General features: G+C 38.9%; 1 protein-coding gene across 1 annotated transcript; it reads right to left on the minus strand.

The window, feature by feature from the left end:
- Positions 1 to 10,518: 10,518 nt before the first annotated feature.
- Positions 10,519 to 11,440, minus strand: LOC121471325 (olfactory receptor 5AC1-like). Its single transcript, XM_041721920.1, is given in 2 exon segments — positions 10,519 to 11,073; positions 11,075 to 11,440. Coding segments are annotated over 2 exon segments (918 nt in total). The 5' UTR covers positions 11,438 to 11,440.
- Between the last annotated feature and the right edge of the window lie 6,102 nt (positions 11,441 to 17,542).

Genomic DNA, 17,542 nt, shown 5'->3' on the forward strand with positions numbered 1-17,542 from the left:
TCGAATGAGAAAAGATGAACCACAGTAATAGACAATGAATAACATAAAGACAGTCGAGCCGGGTAAAAGCCCTAAACTAAAAATGTATCCATGAGTTTTACAAGCCTGGGAAGCAAGTGAGAAGGCCACGTCCTGTGGAGACCCAAAAGAAAAAACCCCAGTCTCATCATCACAGTGCATTTCATCAATGACAAATTATGCACAAGTCTGAACATAAAATGTGTTTTACGTATTCAAATCCCTCTCTTAGAATCTAAAGCAGAATCTACCCATTTATAAGCAGCTGATTAATATATAACCAAGGTAATATTTACCAGTCTTGGATTCACAGCTCCCAGGCTTTTACGACAAGATCACCCAAGTGGGTGTCATTCCAACACCTGTTTTTACTTCTACATCAACCCCATATAGATATAGCTGAAGATTCCCTCCCCAAGTCTGTGCTAGCCTGAAATATCTCGAAGCTCTAACTTGGTAATTCAAAAGAAAGGATAACAATATTGGTGACAAATTCAGTTCTGATGAAAATAATCTTTGAACAGTAAAAATATATGGAAGAATTTGGATACTTTCTATAAAAAGGCACCTGGGGTTTTTCCCCTTTAAAAGAGAGGCTATTTTGAAGAACATAGTTCTTTTTTCATCTCCACTGGAAAAAGGAAAGATTTGGGATTGATTTTAGACATAAAGAAACACCAGCAGAGGCGGGTCACAGTGACAGTAATCATCAAGTGAGCACGCCGCTGTCAAGTCACCGCAAGTACCAGATTATCCTTACTTCACACTCTTCCGAGAACCCGACAGTGAGGTGTGGCTCTTGGCTGATGTGGTGAAGTCTTTTCTACATATTTCCAGAAAAGTACTAAATAAACAAGAGTCACATGGAAGGAGAGAGCACAGACTCTCTTTGAAAGTCCCATAACTCTTTAATTGTTAACTGTTGGAAAATCTTCCTGCTTCTGTGAGGTTTCCACAATAAAGTGAAAGCCAGGATGACTTTTACTTTCCAAGACTCAAATTATTAAATAGATTGATTCTATAATTGATTGTCCTTCAAAGAAAATGTTAACATAAATGTAACAAAATTTCAAAAGCTTGGGTCTCAATTCTGCCTTTAAATTACTACGTGATGTGTCTAAGCCACATTATGACCTTCGTTTTAAGGTTCTCATCTGTAAAGCACTGGATTTTATGAGGTGCATTTCTGCCCACAGTCTATGAGACTATAAGTCATCTTTGCTCTTCAGCGGATTGCATAGCACGATAGTGAAGCATAGATGGTATAATAGCAGGAATTCAAATCTTCATTCTACAAATATATAGCCTCGTATACACAATGGGTTCAAGAAGTTGAACATAATTTTTATTTAGCTGTTCAGTTAGCCTTCCTTTCCATTCCATTTTATAGATAAATCATCTCAAAAAATTTTTTCCAATATTTTGACAACTCATGAGAAATTCTCATTACTAAAATTATATATTATCTTTTTTGGTGGAAAGAGTAATAACAATAAAATAAAGCACACTATTCTCACCCAATTCTTGTAAGAAGATGCAGATTTGTCATAAAAAAAATTCTCATGGAGAACTCTTAAGATACAAGAACAAAAATGTCAAAGGCAACCATTCATCTCGTGTTAGTTTTCTTTGATAAATGCACTTTTGAGGGAAGATATTTATTTCTTCCCATCTTCAAACTGTTTGCAAAGAGAATATTGAAATTCCCTCCATGCCACCAACAGATTCCCTATAGAATGAAGTCAGTCTACTGGGCATTATAGACTAGTCAACAAATCATTTTTTATGTACTCCTTCCTAACTATTATTTTTATAGCTTGTGTCTTCTGCAAACAAAAGCAGGTTAATTGGAGAAAAAAATGAGAATGTAGAAAAGCACAAAGAAACCAAATTGTTGTAATCTCACTAATCACTGATAAGTACAGTTAACTTTCTGGTGTATATTTCTCCTATCATTTACCCATGCATGAATCTAATACTTATATATATCTACATGTGTATACTGCATAGGTACATAATTTTATATAAACATTTTATAATAACATAATGGCTCTGCTGTACATAATTTTTCATAAACTATTCTTAATAATATATAACTTATAATCTTCTATATCATTACAATGGACTCTTGGACAACATGAGGGTTGGGGGCACTGATCATCTGGGCATTTGAAAATCTGTGTATAACTTTTGACACCTCACAAATATAACTACCATAATAGCTTGCTGTTGACTGTAAGCCTCACCGATAACATACACAGTTAGTTAACACATATTTTTGTACATCATGTGTATTACATACCATATCCTTACAACAATTTAAGCCAAAGAAAATATAATAAAATTATAAGAGAAAATATGTTTACAGTTCTAAACTATATTTGTTGCTATTGACAAATAGCACAACACAAAATTATTTTGTGTTTACAAAATGAATTGTCGGTCAGTACCTACCTCAATATTGTCTTCTGATACAAAACCCTAGATGTGTGTGTTGTATGAGTGTCTAGATGGTATATGTGTGACTAACACTAGACATCGAAAATGAAAAGATGTGAAAAAGAAATTCATGTTTATTTGCAAGAATACAATTCATGCACTGATACACAGAAGTAGCAATATGATTGCTTTATGGTAGCATACGATATTAATACAACTGCCTCATGGTAGCCTAGCCTGTACACTAATGAATGAACTGTTATTAATTTTTTTAAAGATTTTATGTATTTATGAGAGACAGAGAGAGAGGCAGAGACACAGGCAGAGGGAGAAGCAGGCTCCGTGTAGGGAGCCCGATGTGGGACTCAATCCTGGGACCCCAGGATCACGACCTAAGCCAAAGGCAACACACTCAATCACTGAGCCACCCAGGCATCCCATTTTGTTACTAATTTTTAATGGCATATCGTATAATAGCCATATTCATAATACGGTATTGGAAACATTGCTACATTTTTTTAAAAACCACTTACTTGTGATGATAGGCTGAGAAGCAGCCTTTCCAATTATGAAAGAGAGACACATACTATAGAATAATGTAATCCTTTGAAAGCAAAGTTATAAAAGTAACATGTTATTAATTTTATATTAAATACCACTCCCCTTATGCCTGCATAACGATAGGCTGTCCACTTCCATATGGGACTTGCACACGACCTTCTCCAAGATGAATACGTAGGCGAAGATAGTGATAATGACAGAAGAATGTCTCTCACAGCTCTTGCTATGCAGTTATTACACTTTTCACACAAAGACACATTAAAAATGATGTTTTCAATGCTATACCATGATGATTATTTACCACCCATGAAGTAGAGCTCGATCATCAGACAGGTATGCATCCTTGTCTTCAAGTTGAGTAGGCTGAGGAGGAGGAGGAAGAGAGGGGCTGGTCTTGCTGTCCCAGGGGCAGTAGAAGCAGAGTGTGGAGGACAGGAGTGGAAGGAGGTGGCCAGAAAGGCAGGCCCACTCAGTGTAACTTCACAATAACACTTTGTAATTTCTTTCTCACATTTTTGCTTTTTCACTGCTCTAAAAATGTTTCCACCGGATACCAATCCTTTTTCCACCAGTTGTTTTATTTTCAGTGCCCTTATTACAGAAGAGTACAAGTCATTAAAGTCAAAAGCAGTCTTGAATAACCCGAACCCTTCCACCAGATGGGCTAGTGCCCGTTTGTTTTCTCACACTGTTTCTTCTATATCTCCTTCCTCATCATCTGGCACGGGATTAGAAGTACTCACTTCCCTCAAGTTGTCTGCTATTAATTCCTCTGGTGGGTGTCTTCTAGCTCTTAAATTTCTCCAAGATCTTTATCTTGAGGCACTTCTCCGCCATATTTTTTTTTTTTTTTGCCATATTCACAATCTTTTTAATGATTTCATAGGCTGGCTCTGTCATAAATCTTGTTGTGCACAACATCTGAACACAGTTTTCTCCAGCAGAAATGTATCGTTTTGGGCTTGATGCCTTTCATAGTTTTTTCCTATCCCAATGATGGTATTTTCAGGGGTATAATTGTCCCGACTTTCATGATATTTTCTCTACTGGGGTTCTTTTCCAAAATGTTGACGATCCTTTTGATAGATTACTGTGTGTAATGAGCCTTAAATGCTTTTTGAAACCCAGGTCTAGAGACTGAACTAGAAGCATTGTGTTTGGGGGCAAGCAGACACTTCATTGCCTTTGGTGTTGAACTCATGGGTTTCTGGGTAGCCAGGGGCATCATCCATGGCAGAAGAACTTAAAATGCAATCCCTTACTGGCAAGGTACTTCCTGTCTTCAGGAACAAAGCAAGGATGAAACAAATTCAGAAAAAATCTTGTCATTGTCCAGACTTTATTATACAACTGAAAGACTGGAAGCTGGTGTTTCTCTTTTCCCTTAAAGGGTCAGCAGTTAGCAGCTTTATCAATAAGGGCAATCCTGATCATAAACCCAACTGCGTTTCCACAAAACAGCAGATTTGGCCCATCTCTTCTTGCCTTAAATCATAGTGCTCTCTTCCCTTCCTTACTAATAGATATCCTTATGGCATTTCCTTTCCAGAATAGGGCATTTTCATCTGCATTAAAAACCTGTTCAGGTAGATATCTTTTCTCCTCAATGATTTTTTTAATGGCATCTGGGAATGCATCTGCTGCCTTTTAGTTGGCAGAGCTGCTTCTCCAGTTATCTTGACATCTTTTAAGCCAAACCTCTTTCTAAAATTATCAAACCATCTTTTGCTGGCATTAAATTCTCCAACTTTAGATCCTTCACCTTCCTTTTGCTTTAAGTTGTCATATGACTTTGTTTTTTTTCTTCAATCAAATTAGAGTCTATAGGTATGTCTTTCTTACAGCAGTTCTGCATCCACATAAAAGTTGCATTTTTAATATGAGATAAATAGTTATTTTGCAAAAAAAAAATGCAACGTTTTTGTGCCTGCTGGTATAGCTGCAGTGATGGCTTCAAGAATTTTGTTTTCAGGGCACCGGGGTGGTTCAGTCAACTGAGCAATGGATTTCAGCTCAGGTCATTATCTCAGGGTCATGAGATCAAGCCTCATGTCTGGCTCCGTATTGGGCATGGAGCCTGCTTAGGATTCTCTCTCTCTCCCTCCACCCCTCCCCACTTGCACTCTTTCTCTCTCCCTCCCTCTCTCTCTCTCAAAAAAAAAAAAAAACAATAGTCCTTACACTGCTCTAATTGGTGGGCAACCACAGCTGCAGACCTCGATCTGCCATACATAGTAAGCAATTCAACTTTTTCTTGTAATGTCATGACTTGTCTCTGCCTCTTGGGAGCCCTAACAGTACCACTAGTGGTACTTCATATGAGTCCCAGAGTGTCATTCAAGGTTCATGGTAATTGCACAAAACACAAAAAATACATGAAAACCATGAGATCAGTTTGTACTGTGATACGCAGTTTACTAGAGAAACCAATTGCTCACATAGAGATTAGCAGTATGTCATTTTCAGAACGTAGTCAATACTTGAGCTCACTGCCATAGCAACAGAAGTTGACTATGAAATGATTACAGCAGTGCTGTGTGTACTACAGTTAAGTTCATACAGTTCTGACCTAATGCTGCTTTCTCTCAACTGCCAGTGGTGCCAAGTACAGTCTCTAAGTGTTGGTTTGGATAAACTTTCACTTTTTAAAACAGATTTTCGTAAATGTTAAAGTAGTAAATGATAAGAGAGACTAGTTAATTACATATGTTTTATGCATTTGTGACATACCTAACTTTTTTTAAATTTTTTTAATATTTACAGACTATGAAGTTTATCTTAGAGTTTTTTTCAGATTATCACAAATCTACAAAAAATTTTCCAATATATATCTTGAAAAAATATAGACATATATGTGTGTATATAAATATGTATATGATTAAAGTTGGCAAGAAATATGCTTGACCTATAAGTAGTTGGTAGAAATGAAAAACTACAGAGGGGTATAAATATTTATGACATGTGTGAAAATTCATAATTTTATCTAAGCAGAAAGATGATCTAGTAGAGGTATTAATTTTTCTAAATTAATTTATGAATTTGACAAAATATTAAACAAAATTGTAGGGACATAGTTGAACTAGAAAACTGTAATTCACGGGAAGAGCAAATAGATTTTTTTAATGCCCAAAGAATTTTTCTAAAGAAAATAAAGAAGAGAGATGTCCCATGCCAGGTTTGCAATATATCATAAAGTTAGCTATAGTAATTGAAATTATGCTTGATGTTACCAAGGTTCACTATGGATACAAATTCACTAATATTTGAATATCTACTTCTAGACATGAGGAGGAAGAGTAACAAAGTTGATTGAAAGCATAGACTTTGGAAAGAGACTTTGGTTCATCAGGCTTTGCTTCTACAACTTTGATCAATAACTTAAACTCTCTAGATTTTGATGTCCTCATTTGCAAAATGAAGTTAATGTGCACTTATACGATTGTTGCAAGAATCAGATAGATGAGAGGGTGAATGTCGAGCCCTTCACACTGTCCTTGACAGACAGGAAAGGCTTGTTACATGGTAATTTTAACTATTTTTGATAGTTATTTTAATTATGCACAGATAAAGCAGTTTAGGCTCTTTTGTTAGAGAATGGTTTTGGGGTGAGCAAATTGACATATGTTGTCATAGCACCAATTTGTGACAATGGCAGTTTAACTTTGTACATAAAATACTTTTATAATTAGCTCAAGCCATCTGCGGGTTGGCACACCAGCCAGTAAGTAGTGTGATTTATATGGAGATACAACTTCTAGAAGGAAAAACCTTAAAAGCATAACATGTTTTAAAGAGAAACATTTATTTTAGTGAAAATTACAGATACTATGACATTTGGTAACTAAACATTTCATACTGCCTCATGAATGAAGGACTTTTTTTTCCTAACCACAATACCATTTTGATTGATATCAGATGAAATGAAAACTGTTCTTCCACTACCATCAAATAACCAGTCTATACTCAAATTTCTCCAATTGTTACTAGAATTTTTTTACAGCATTGCATTTGTTTATCTATCAAGACTCTAAATCCCAAACAGTGTCATTTTTTCTCCTTTCCTTACTTTTTCATTGTTGTTAATTGTAATGGTTTTCTAGTTTTTTTCCCCTAATGTATGACATGGAGACAGTTGGCCATGTCCTGTGGAACTTCCACATTCTGGATTTGTCTAGTTGCCTGGTTTGACTTGTTCTCCTACTCTTTGTACTTTTCTATTTCCAGTAGAATTTATATCTAAAGGCTTAATTAAACATTTTAGCAATAATTCTTCATAAATGATGCTACGAATTTCATATTGCATAGCATCAGGAAGTACAGGGAGCCTGTCTGTGTCACTGTCGGTGGGGTTCGGTGTGATCCTTGGGTTAGGGTGTCAATGATCCAACCTCTCTGTTGTAACATTATGGGTTTTCCCTTACATGTGGCAAGTTAACTACTGATACGATATTTTTGCACCCTTGCAACTATACAGGTCTCTGTCCGTTTTTTAGCTAAGGATTTTAGCATCCCTTGATGATTCTTGCCCAAACCAATTATATTATTAAGGATTTTTAAGTGGTAATTTCTTAAATCTGTCATGTGTTCTCCATTCTTTTTTATCTGGAATGCTTTAATATGACTCCCCTCTCCCCCCCAAAAAAAGAGGAAAACAGGACAAAATGCTTTGATATTTATCATAAAAAAATTTAAACAAATATCTCAACCTTTGTTTAGTCTTATTTGACCTTGCCAGAAGCTCAGAGCTTCACAAGCCCACCTTCTTTCTCAGAGGCAAATTGTTGGTGATTTTAAAAGGCTCACTTTGAATAGCTTAGTAATTCAGGCCAAACATATACTTAAGTGTCTGGGATAGTAGACATTGGTCAGGAGTTTTCTTTGAAAGGACAATGAGTCAAATAAAAACACAAATTGCTCCAAATTCTGTCCAATGATTCCTGTTTTTCACACTTTGTAAGAAATTGACTTTTCTCTCTCATTAGTAATCAAATTATTTTTGGCCAGAAATCATCCACTAGGGGCAATGTTGCTTTTTGAAACCTTTCTTCCAAAGAGGGATTTTACAGACACTTGCTTGTTAAGGTCTCCTGAAGACTAATTTTTTAGTGTACATATTTAATAAAAATGTAATAATCATCTTCATAAGAATGTATTTTTTGTACTTCCAACAAAATGTATTCGTATAAACTATCTCAATTTCTCAACAGTATTTATTTTTTAAAGATTTTATTTATTTTTCATGAGAGACACAGATAGGGGGGCAGAGACACAGGCAGAAGGAGAAGCAGGCTCCCTGCAAACAGCCCCATGTGGGATTCAATCCCAGGACCCCTGGGTCACGACCTGGGCCAAAGGCAGACGCTCAACCCCTGAGCCACCCAGGCGTCCCTATTTCTCAATAGTATTGGGGCATCTGACATTTCTCACATTACTTTACATGATGAAAAGAATTCTGGTGTGGACCCATTGGCCACCAGTTACAATGCAGTTTGTGACAGTGTTTCTTGTCAAAGCTTAGCCTCTTACTAGTAATATAACGTTAAGAAAGTTAGACCTTAACTTCCTCATAAAGACAAGACCTATATTATATAGTGATTTGATTCATGCTCTGTAATGTACCTTCGCATATACTGTCTCCCCTGATCAGCTGAACAGGGACACAAGTGCGTATCATTATCAGCTTTATCCAAATGAAAAAATTAAGGCACTTCTCATTTAAATATCATCAAACACCCATTGTTTTCTTCTCTGTATGACCTAGAAGATTTAATGAAGGTTATCATCACTTTTAGCTTCATCTAAGACTCAGGAATAAAAGAACAGATCTTCTGATATGACACACTGTGCTTTTGCCATTAGTCCTGGCTGCAACACTTATAAAGGGAAGAAATGACACCTACCTTCCATTTTTCTAAAGTGACTGAAAGAATCAATTAAAATGATTCAGATGAACCAGATGAATACATTGTAAAAGTCTTGAAGGTAATATTTAAATATGAGGTAGTGCCTCAGTCCATCCAGGCTGCTGTAACAACATATCACAGACTGGCTGGCTTCTCTACAACAGAAATTTATTTCTCACAGTTCTGAAGGCTGGAAGTCCAAGGTCAAGGTATCAGCATTGTCGCAGATCCTCATCCTGATTCATATTCAGTGTCTTTTCCCTTGTCCTCACATGGAAGAAGAGGTTTGGGATCTCTCTGGAGCCTCTTTTATAAGGGACTGTCCCATTCATGATGGCTCCACCACATGACTTAACAACTTCCACAGGCCCTTCCTTCTCATATCATCATCTTTGGGGATCAGGATTTTAAAATACGAATTTGGGGAGGACAGAAATATTCAGATGAGAGCGGGTAGGCTTTCCTATTAAGAAATCAAACTTCAGAATCTAAAGTAATCATCATGAATGTTTGAGCAATTTTAGTGCTTTGTCTTTCAATATGTAGTCCAGGCCTGCCTGCTAGAGCTGGGCTACTTGTGAATAGTACAGAATCTCACACCTACCAGTGATCTACTGAAGCCAATATCCATTGGCTCATGCACATTAAACTTTAAGAATGAAAACCTCAAGTGAAAAATGTCCACATCATTGGCCCCTCTCCTGCTTAACTAAACCAGTTGTAAATGTTCTATAGAGGCTATGCACTCCAACTGAATAAAGTATGTACCTAGTAGGCACTTCATAATAGCTCAGGTGACATCCAGTGAGTTGATTATACTACATGACAGTATGGACAAGAATAGAGACTGTCCAACATAAATAAAATACCTGTTTGAAATATGGGACTCTAAGAATGAAGGAAAAACATTTGTTAGGAAAAGTGGAAGTTTTTAAAGACCTCAGAACTTTTCATTACATGGCAGGAAAATTACTTTCTCTTCTATATATAACTGTTAAATTTTTATACCTTGCAATGATTGCAATGCAAATATAATTTTCAACATAATTTTAAACCTTGTAAAAATGTTCATTTTAAATGCCTCATGAGGTTATATACTGTCATATTCAGTCTAGCAATATTACTCTGGTGTACAGATTGTTTGGATGATTATAAATACTCGAGAAGGTATTTGAAAAGTTACTTGCTTGAGAATTATTTAAAAGGCCATGAGAACTTTTTAAAACAAAAGGTTTACACAGATTGAGTCTTCCTTTAAAAAACAGTAAGTTCATAAGAATTTTAAAGTGTGTGTATCTGGAAACACAGAGCTCATGCATGTTACAAAGTCATAGTAATTTAAAGATTTCACTTCAGTTTCATCCTTGAAGATGGATTTAAAAAAACACAAAGTGGAGTCTGTCCTTATCATGCTTATTTATTATTTTGATGATCACCAGACCTTAAGATGAAGACAAGTCTATCTACTCTAAATTCTTTATTCATTCACTTAACAAGTACATATTAAAGCCCTACTATGTGCAAGACCCAAGGACACATTATGCTTTTTTTAACAGGGTAAACTCTAAAGAATAACAAAAGCTTTCCAGAGAAATGTTTATTTCTTTGTAATTTTTCTCAGTGCACCTAAAACTTCCTTGTTTCTTGGGCTATAAATAAAGGGGTTTAGCAGGGGGATGATGATTGTATAGAACAGTGAAGACATTTTATCCTGATATTGATCTGGGCCAGACCCAGGACGCACATACATGAAGAAGAGGGTGCCATAGAACAAGGAGACAGAGAGCAGGTGGGTGCTGCACGTGGAGAAGGCTTTGCTCCTGCCCTTTTCAGACTTCTTTCTCAGGATGGCAAAGAGGACCCGGGTATATGACACTATGATGGTCATAAAAGTAAAAGCCTGTATAAAAATAGCAAAAATAAAAAGCACCAATGCATTAATAGATGGGTTAGTGCAAGAAATTGTATATAGTGGCAACATTTCACAGTAGAAATGATGTACTATATTGGATCTGCAGAAAGTTAATCTAAATAATAATCCTACATGAATTGTGGGATGCAGAAAACCAATTACATAAGACAAACTTATCAACCGAGCACAGAGCCTGTTGGACATCACCACTGGATAACGCAAAGGGTTGCATAAGGCTACGGTAGTGGTCATAGGCCATCACTACCAGGAGGAAACACTCTATGGTGGCACTGGAAGCAAAAATATAAAATTGAATGATGCATTCAAAGTGCGATATCATATGATTCTTAGATAAAAAGTTCATTAGCATCTTGGGAGTCACAGAAGATGAGGAACAAGCATCTGCGAGGGCCAAACTGCCAAGGAATAAGTACATGGGTGTGTGAAGATGGGGGTCCTTCCAGATGAGAAAAATCAGTGCCAGGTTGCCCACCATGGTGGTGAGGTAGATGACCAAGAACACCAGGAACAGGACCTGCAGTCCTGGATGATCTGTAAGTCCTGTGAGAACAAACTCAGTCACCTGCGTCTTGTTTGCCTTCATTACATGCACTCGAGCTGATCACTGCTGTGAGAGGGTAGGTAAAAAAAAAAAAAAAAAACAAGGTCATGAAAACTGGTATTGGATGGCAACGTCTATTCACTGTTTCAGATGGCACTTTCTCAACAAATATGAAGGTACAAGATTTCTCTTTTGTAGAAACACACTTAAGAGTATTAAGTATGTAATAAATAATTTTGAGAAAGATTTTTAGAGAAGGCTTTTGAATATATATATTTAAAATTGAATATATTATCAGTATAATGTTTTTTAGAATTAAGAATAAAAAATACATTTTATATGAAAATCTGTAATAGTAGCAGTGGTTAGCTTCAAAAGTGTTATCACCCTTTCTCAGAAAATCTAGTGTAACTTCTCTGTTGAAAGAAAAATGGGCTCTATCTCTGATATCAGCAATATACATCATTCAGTCCTTTTAGACATGAATTGGTTGAGTGATAAGACAGTAAATTAATATCTCATCACTATTTTACTATCCATAATCATTGTTATTTGATTATATATTCATCGAAATCACCCCAAAGTCCTAATAAGGTCTTTTGATTATACATCACTCAAAACCAGACCAAATTTCTAATTAACTATATTTCATTATACCCAAAAAACTCTCATATGTGAGCATAATCATTCATTCAGTCAACAAATATTTTTGTAGTACCTCCTAAATTAGAGCACTGTCATTCCCAGCTCACATAACCTCTATGTGGTGTTACACTCAAGATGATAACATAACCCTTGGAATGAAGAAACAGACACTACCACAGCTTTGTAGTACAACCTGAAATCTGGCTTTCTGATGTCCCCAGCTATGGTTTTCTTTTTTAATATTCCCCTGGCTATTCGGGGTCTTTTCTGATTCCACACAAATCTTAAGATGATTTGTTCCAACAGTCTGAAGAAAGTCCATGGTATTTTGATAGGGATTGCATCGAACATGTAAATTGCCCTGGGTAACATTGACATTTTCAGAATATTAATTCTGCCAATCCAGGAGCATGGAATATTTTTCCATCTCTTTGTGTCTTCCTCAATTTCTTTCAGAAGTGTTCTATAGTTTTTAGGGTATAGATCCTTTACCTCTTTGGTTAGGTTTATTCCTAGGTATCTTCTGCTTTTGGGTGCAATTGTAAATGGGATTGACTCCTTAATTTCTCTTTCTTCAGTCTCATTGTTAGTGTATAGAAATGCCATTGATTTCTGGGCATTGATTTTGTATCCTGCCATATTGCTGAATTGCTGTATGAGTTCTAGCAATCTTGGGGTGGAGTCTTTTGGGTTTTCTATGTACGGTAGCATGTCATCGGCGAAGAGGGAGAGTTTCACTTTTCTTTGCCAATTTGAATGCCTTTTATTTCCTTTTGTTGTCTGAAGGCTGAGGCTAGGACTTCCAGTACTATGTTGAATAGCAGTGGTGAGAGTAGACATCCCTGTCGTGTCCCTGATCTTAGGGGAAAGGCTTCCAGTGTTTCCCCATTGAGAATTTTATTTGCTGTGGGCTTTTCGTAGATGGCTTTTAAGATGCTGAGGAATGTTCCCTCTATCCCTACACTCTGAAGAGTTTTGATCAGGAATGGATGCTGTATTTTGTCAAATGCTTTCTCTGCATCTATTGAGAGGATAATATAGTTCTTGTTTTTTCTCGTGTTGATATGATCACTCACATTGAGTGCCTTATGAGTGTTGATCCAGCCTTGCATCCTGGGGATAAATCCCACTTGGTAATGGTGAATAATCTTCTTAATGTACTGTTGGATCCTATTGGCTACTATCTTGTTGAGAATTTTTGCACCTGTGTTCATCAGGGATATTGGTCTATAATTCTCCTTTTTGGTGCGGTCTTTGGTTTTGGAATCAAGGTGATGCTGGCCTCATAATATGAGTTTGGAAGTAATCCATCCCTTTCTATCCTTTAGAACAGCTTTAGTAGAATAGGTATGGTTTCTTCTTTAAACGTTTGATAGAATTCCCCTGGGAAGCCGTCTGGCCCTGGACTGTTGTGTCTTGGGACGTTTTTGATGACTGCTTCAACTTCCTCCCTAGTTATCAGCCTGTTCAGGTTTCCTATTTCTTCCTGTTCCAGTTTTGGTAATTTGTGGTTTTCCAGAAATGCATCCATTTCTTTTAGATTGCCTAATTTATTGGCATATAGCTGCTCATACGAAGTTTGTAAAATCATTTGTATCTCCTTGGTATTGGTGGTGATCTCTCCTTTTTCATTTATGATTTTATTAATTTGAGTCTTTTGTCTTTTTAGTAAGGCTGGCTAATGGCTTATCTATCTTGTTAATTCTTTCAAAGAACCAACTCCTGATTTTGTTGATCTGTTTCATAGTTCTTCTTGTCTCTATTTCATTGGGTTCTGCTTGAATCTTTATTAACTCTCTGACTGTGGTACTGGCACAAAAACACACATAGATCAATGGAACAGAATAGAGAATCCAGAAGTGGACCCTCAACTTTATGGTCAACTAATATTCGACAAAGCAGGAAAGACTATCCACTGGAAAAAGGGCTCTTCAATAAGTGGTGCTGGGAAAATTGGACATCCACATGCAGAAGAATGAAACTGGACCATTCTCTTACACCAGACACAAAGATAAACTCAAAATGGATGAAAGATCTAAATGTGAGACAAGATTCCATCAAAATCCTAGAGGACACAGGCAATAACCTTTTTGAACTTGGCCACAGCAACCTCTTGCAAGATACATCTATGAAGGCAAGGGAAACAAAAGCAAAAATGAATTATTGGGACTTCATCAAGATAAAAATCTCCTGCACAGCAAAAGAAACATTCAATAAAACTAAAAACCAACCTACAGAATGGGAGAAGTTATTTGCAAATGACCTATCAGATAAAGGGTTAGTATCCAAGATCTATAAAGAACTTATTAAACTCAACACCAAAGAAACAACCCAATCATGAAATGGACAAAAGACATGAACAGAAATCTCACAGAGGAAGACATAGACATGGCCAACAAGCATATGAGAAAATTCTCCGCACCACTGGCCATCAGGGAAATACAAATCAAAACCACCATGAGATACCACCTCACACCAATGAGAATGGGGAAAATTAACAAGACAGGAAACAACAAATGTTGGAGAGGATGTGGAGAAAGGGGAACTCTCTTGCACTGTTGAATGTGAACTGGTGCAGCCACTCTGGAAAACTGTGTGAAGGTTCCTCAAAGAGTTAAAAATAGATCTTCCCTAGGACCCCGCAATTGCACTACTGAGGATTTACCCCAAAGATACAGATGCAGTAAAACACCAAGACACCTGCATCCCGATGTTTATAGCAACAACGTCCACAATAACCAAACTGCGGAAGGAGCCTCGGTGTCCATCGAAAGATGATGGATAAAGAAGCTGTGGTCTATGTATACAATGGAATATTCCTCAGCCATTAGAAATGACAAATACCCACCATTTGCTTTGACATGGAGGGCCCTGGAGGGTATTATGCTGAGTACAATAAGTCAATCTGAGAAGGACAAACATTATATGGTCATTCATTTGGGGAATATAAAAATTAGTGAAAGAGAATAAAGAGGAAAGGAGAGAAAATGAGTGAAAATATCAGTAAGGGTGACAAAATATGAGAGACACCTAACTCTGGGAAATGAACAAGGGGTAGTGAAAAGGGAGGTGAGCAGGGAGTTGGGGTGACTGGTTGATGGGCACTGAGGGGGGCACTTGGCAGGATGAGCACTGGGTGTTATGCTATATGTTGGCAAATTGAACTCCAATTAAAAATTTTTTAAATTATTATGAAAAAAAAGAAATAGACACTACCATCTTATTTGCAGGTTTGGAAAGGATCTAAGGGCTGTCATTTTATAGGCCAAATAACACAGTTGCCATACAGTTAACTGAGAACGTGTTTTAATAGTTCATTGGTGTAAATTCTAAAATGATTGTAAGGATTTTTCTTTTCCTGTTCTTTTCAGGATTGCAAGTGGGACTAGCAAAGTCAGGGTGGAATGAAACATTACAAATGGCACCACAGTTGAAAAACTAACCAGTGTTTGGAAAGGTGGATTCAATTTAAATAGTAAAAATTATAAATTCTGTTTAAAAGGAAAATTGAATGAGAAAAGATGAGCCACAGAAATAGGCAATGAACTAACATAAAGTCAGTCGAGGCAGGTAAAAGCCGCAAACTAAAAATGTGTCCGTGAGTTTTACGCGCCTGGGAAGCAAGTGAGAAGGCCACGTCCTGTGGAGACCCAAAAGAAAAAACCCCAGTCTCATCATCACAGTGCATTTCATCAATGACAAATTATGCACAAGTCTGAACATTAAGTTTTGTGTTTTCAAATCCATCTCTTAGTATCTAAAGCAGGGTCTGCCCATTAACAAACAGCTGATCTGGGAGGAGGGGAAGATGGCGGGAGAGGAGGGTCCCCAGGTCACCTGTCCCCACCAAATTACCTAGAAAACCTTCCAATCATCCTGAAAATCTACGAATTCGGCCTGAGATTTAAAGAGAGACCAGCCGGAACGCTACAGTGAGAAGAGTTCGCGCTTCTATCAGGTAGGAAGACGGGGAAAAAGAAATAAAGACACAAAAGGCCTCCGAGGGGGAGGGGCCCGAGGAGCCGGGCTGAGGCCGGGGCGAGTGTCCCCAGGACAGGAGAGCCCCGTCCCGGAGGAGCAGGAGCTGCACCGACCTTCCCGCGGAAAGGGGCCCGCAGGGAGGTGGAGCAGGACCCAGGAGGGCGGGGATGCCCTCGGGCTCCCTGGGGCAGTAACAGGCACCTGCGACCCGGGAGATGCCCCGAGCTCCCTAAGGGCTGCAGCGCTCGGCGGGACCCGGAGCAGCTCGGAGGGGCTTGGGCGGCGGCTCCGCGGAGGGGGCTGCGCGGCTCCGGGAGCAGCTCAGCGACGGCGGCTCGGGCGGAGGAAGAAGCTCCGCGGAGGGGGCTGCGCGGCTCCGGGAACAGCTCGGAGGGGCTCGGGCGGCGGCTCCGCGGAGGGGGCTGCGGGGCGGGAGCAGCTCAGCGACGGCGGCTCGGGCGGAGGAAGAAGCTCCGCGGAGGGGGCGGCGCGGCTCCGGGAACAGCTCGGAGGGGCTCGGGCGGCGGCTCCGCGGAGGGGGCTGCGGGGCGGGAGCGCGAACCCAACAGCGCAGGCCCCGGAGCACAGGGCGCCGGGACACAGCCCAGGATCCGGCCTCCCCCGGGACAGGCAGAGGCCGGGAGGGCCCAGGACAGCGAGGACGCTCCTGCCCCGACCTGAGGAGATCAGCGGCCCCGCCCGGGAGCCCCCAGGCCCTGCAGACGGAGAGCCCCGGAGCTACTGCGGGGGCTGACTCCAGGGTCCCAGAGCTGCCCCCGCCACTGTGGCTTCCTCCCGGGGCCTCACGGGGTGAACAACCCCCACGGAGCCCTGCACCAGGCAGGGGCAGAGCAGCTCCCCCAAGTGCCAACACCTGAGAATCAGCACAGCAGGCCCCTCCCCCAGAAGACCAGCGAGACGGACCAGTTCCAGGGGAAGTCAAGGGACTAAAAGTATACAGAATCGGAAGATACAAAGATACATCCCCGTGTTTTTTGTTTGTTTGTTGTTGTTTTTTCTTTTTTCGCTTTTTGATTTGCTTCCCCCACCCCTTTTTTTTCCGTTCTTTCTTTTCCTTTCTCTTTTTCTTCTCTTTTTTTTCTTTTTTCTTTTTTCTTTTTCTCTTTTCTTTCCTTTTTCTCTCCTCCCTTTTTCTCTTTTTTCCAATACAACTTGTTTTTGGCCACTCTGCACTGAGCAAAATGACTACAAGGAAAACCTCACCTCAAAAGAAACAATCAGAAACAGTCCTCTCTCCCACAGAGTTACAAAATCTGGATTACAATTCAGTATCAGAAAGCCAATTCAGAAGCACTATTATACAGCTACTGGTGGCTCTAGAAAAAAGCATAAAGGACTCAAGAGACTTCACGACTGCAAAATTTAGATCCAATCAGGCAGAAACTAAAAATCAATTAAATGAGATGCAATCTAAGCTAAAAGTCCTAACGACGAGGCTTAACGAGGTGGAAGAACGAGTGAGTGACATAGAAGACAAGTTGATGGCAAAGAGGGAAACTG

Source organism: Vulpes lagopus, chromosome 1 (assembly GCF_018345385.1).
Source record: "Vulpes lagopus strain Blue_001 chromosome 1, ASM1834538v1, whole genome shotgun sequence".
Taxonomy (NCBI): Eukaryota; Metazoa; Chordata; class Mammalia; order Carnivora; family Canidae; genus Vulpes; species Vulpes lagopus.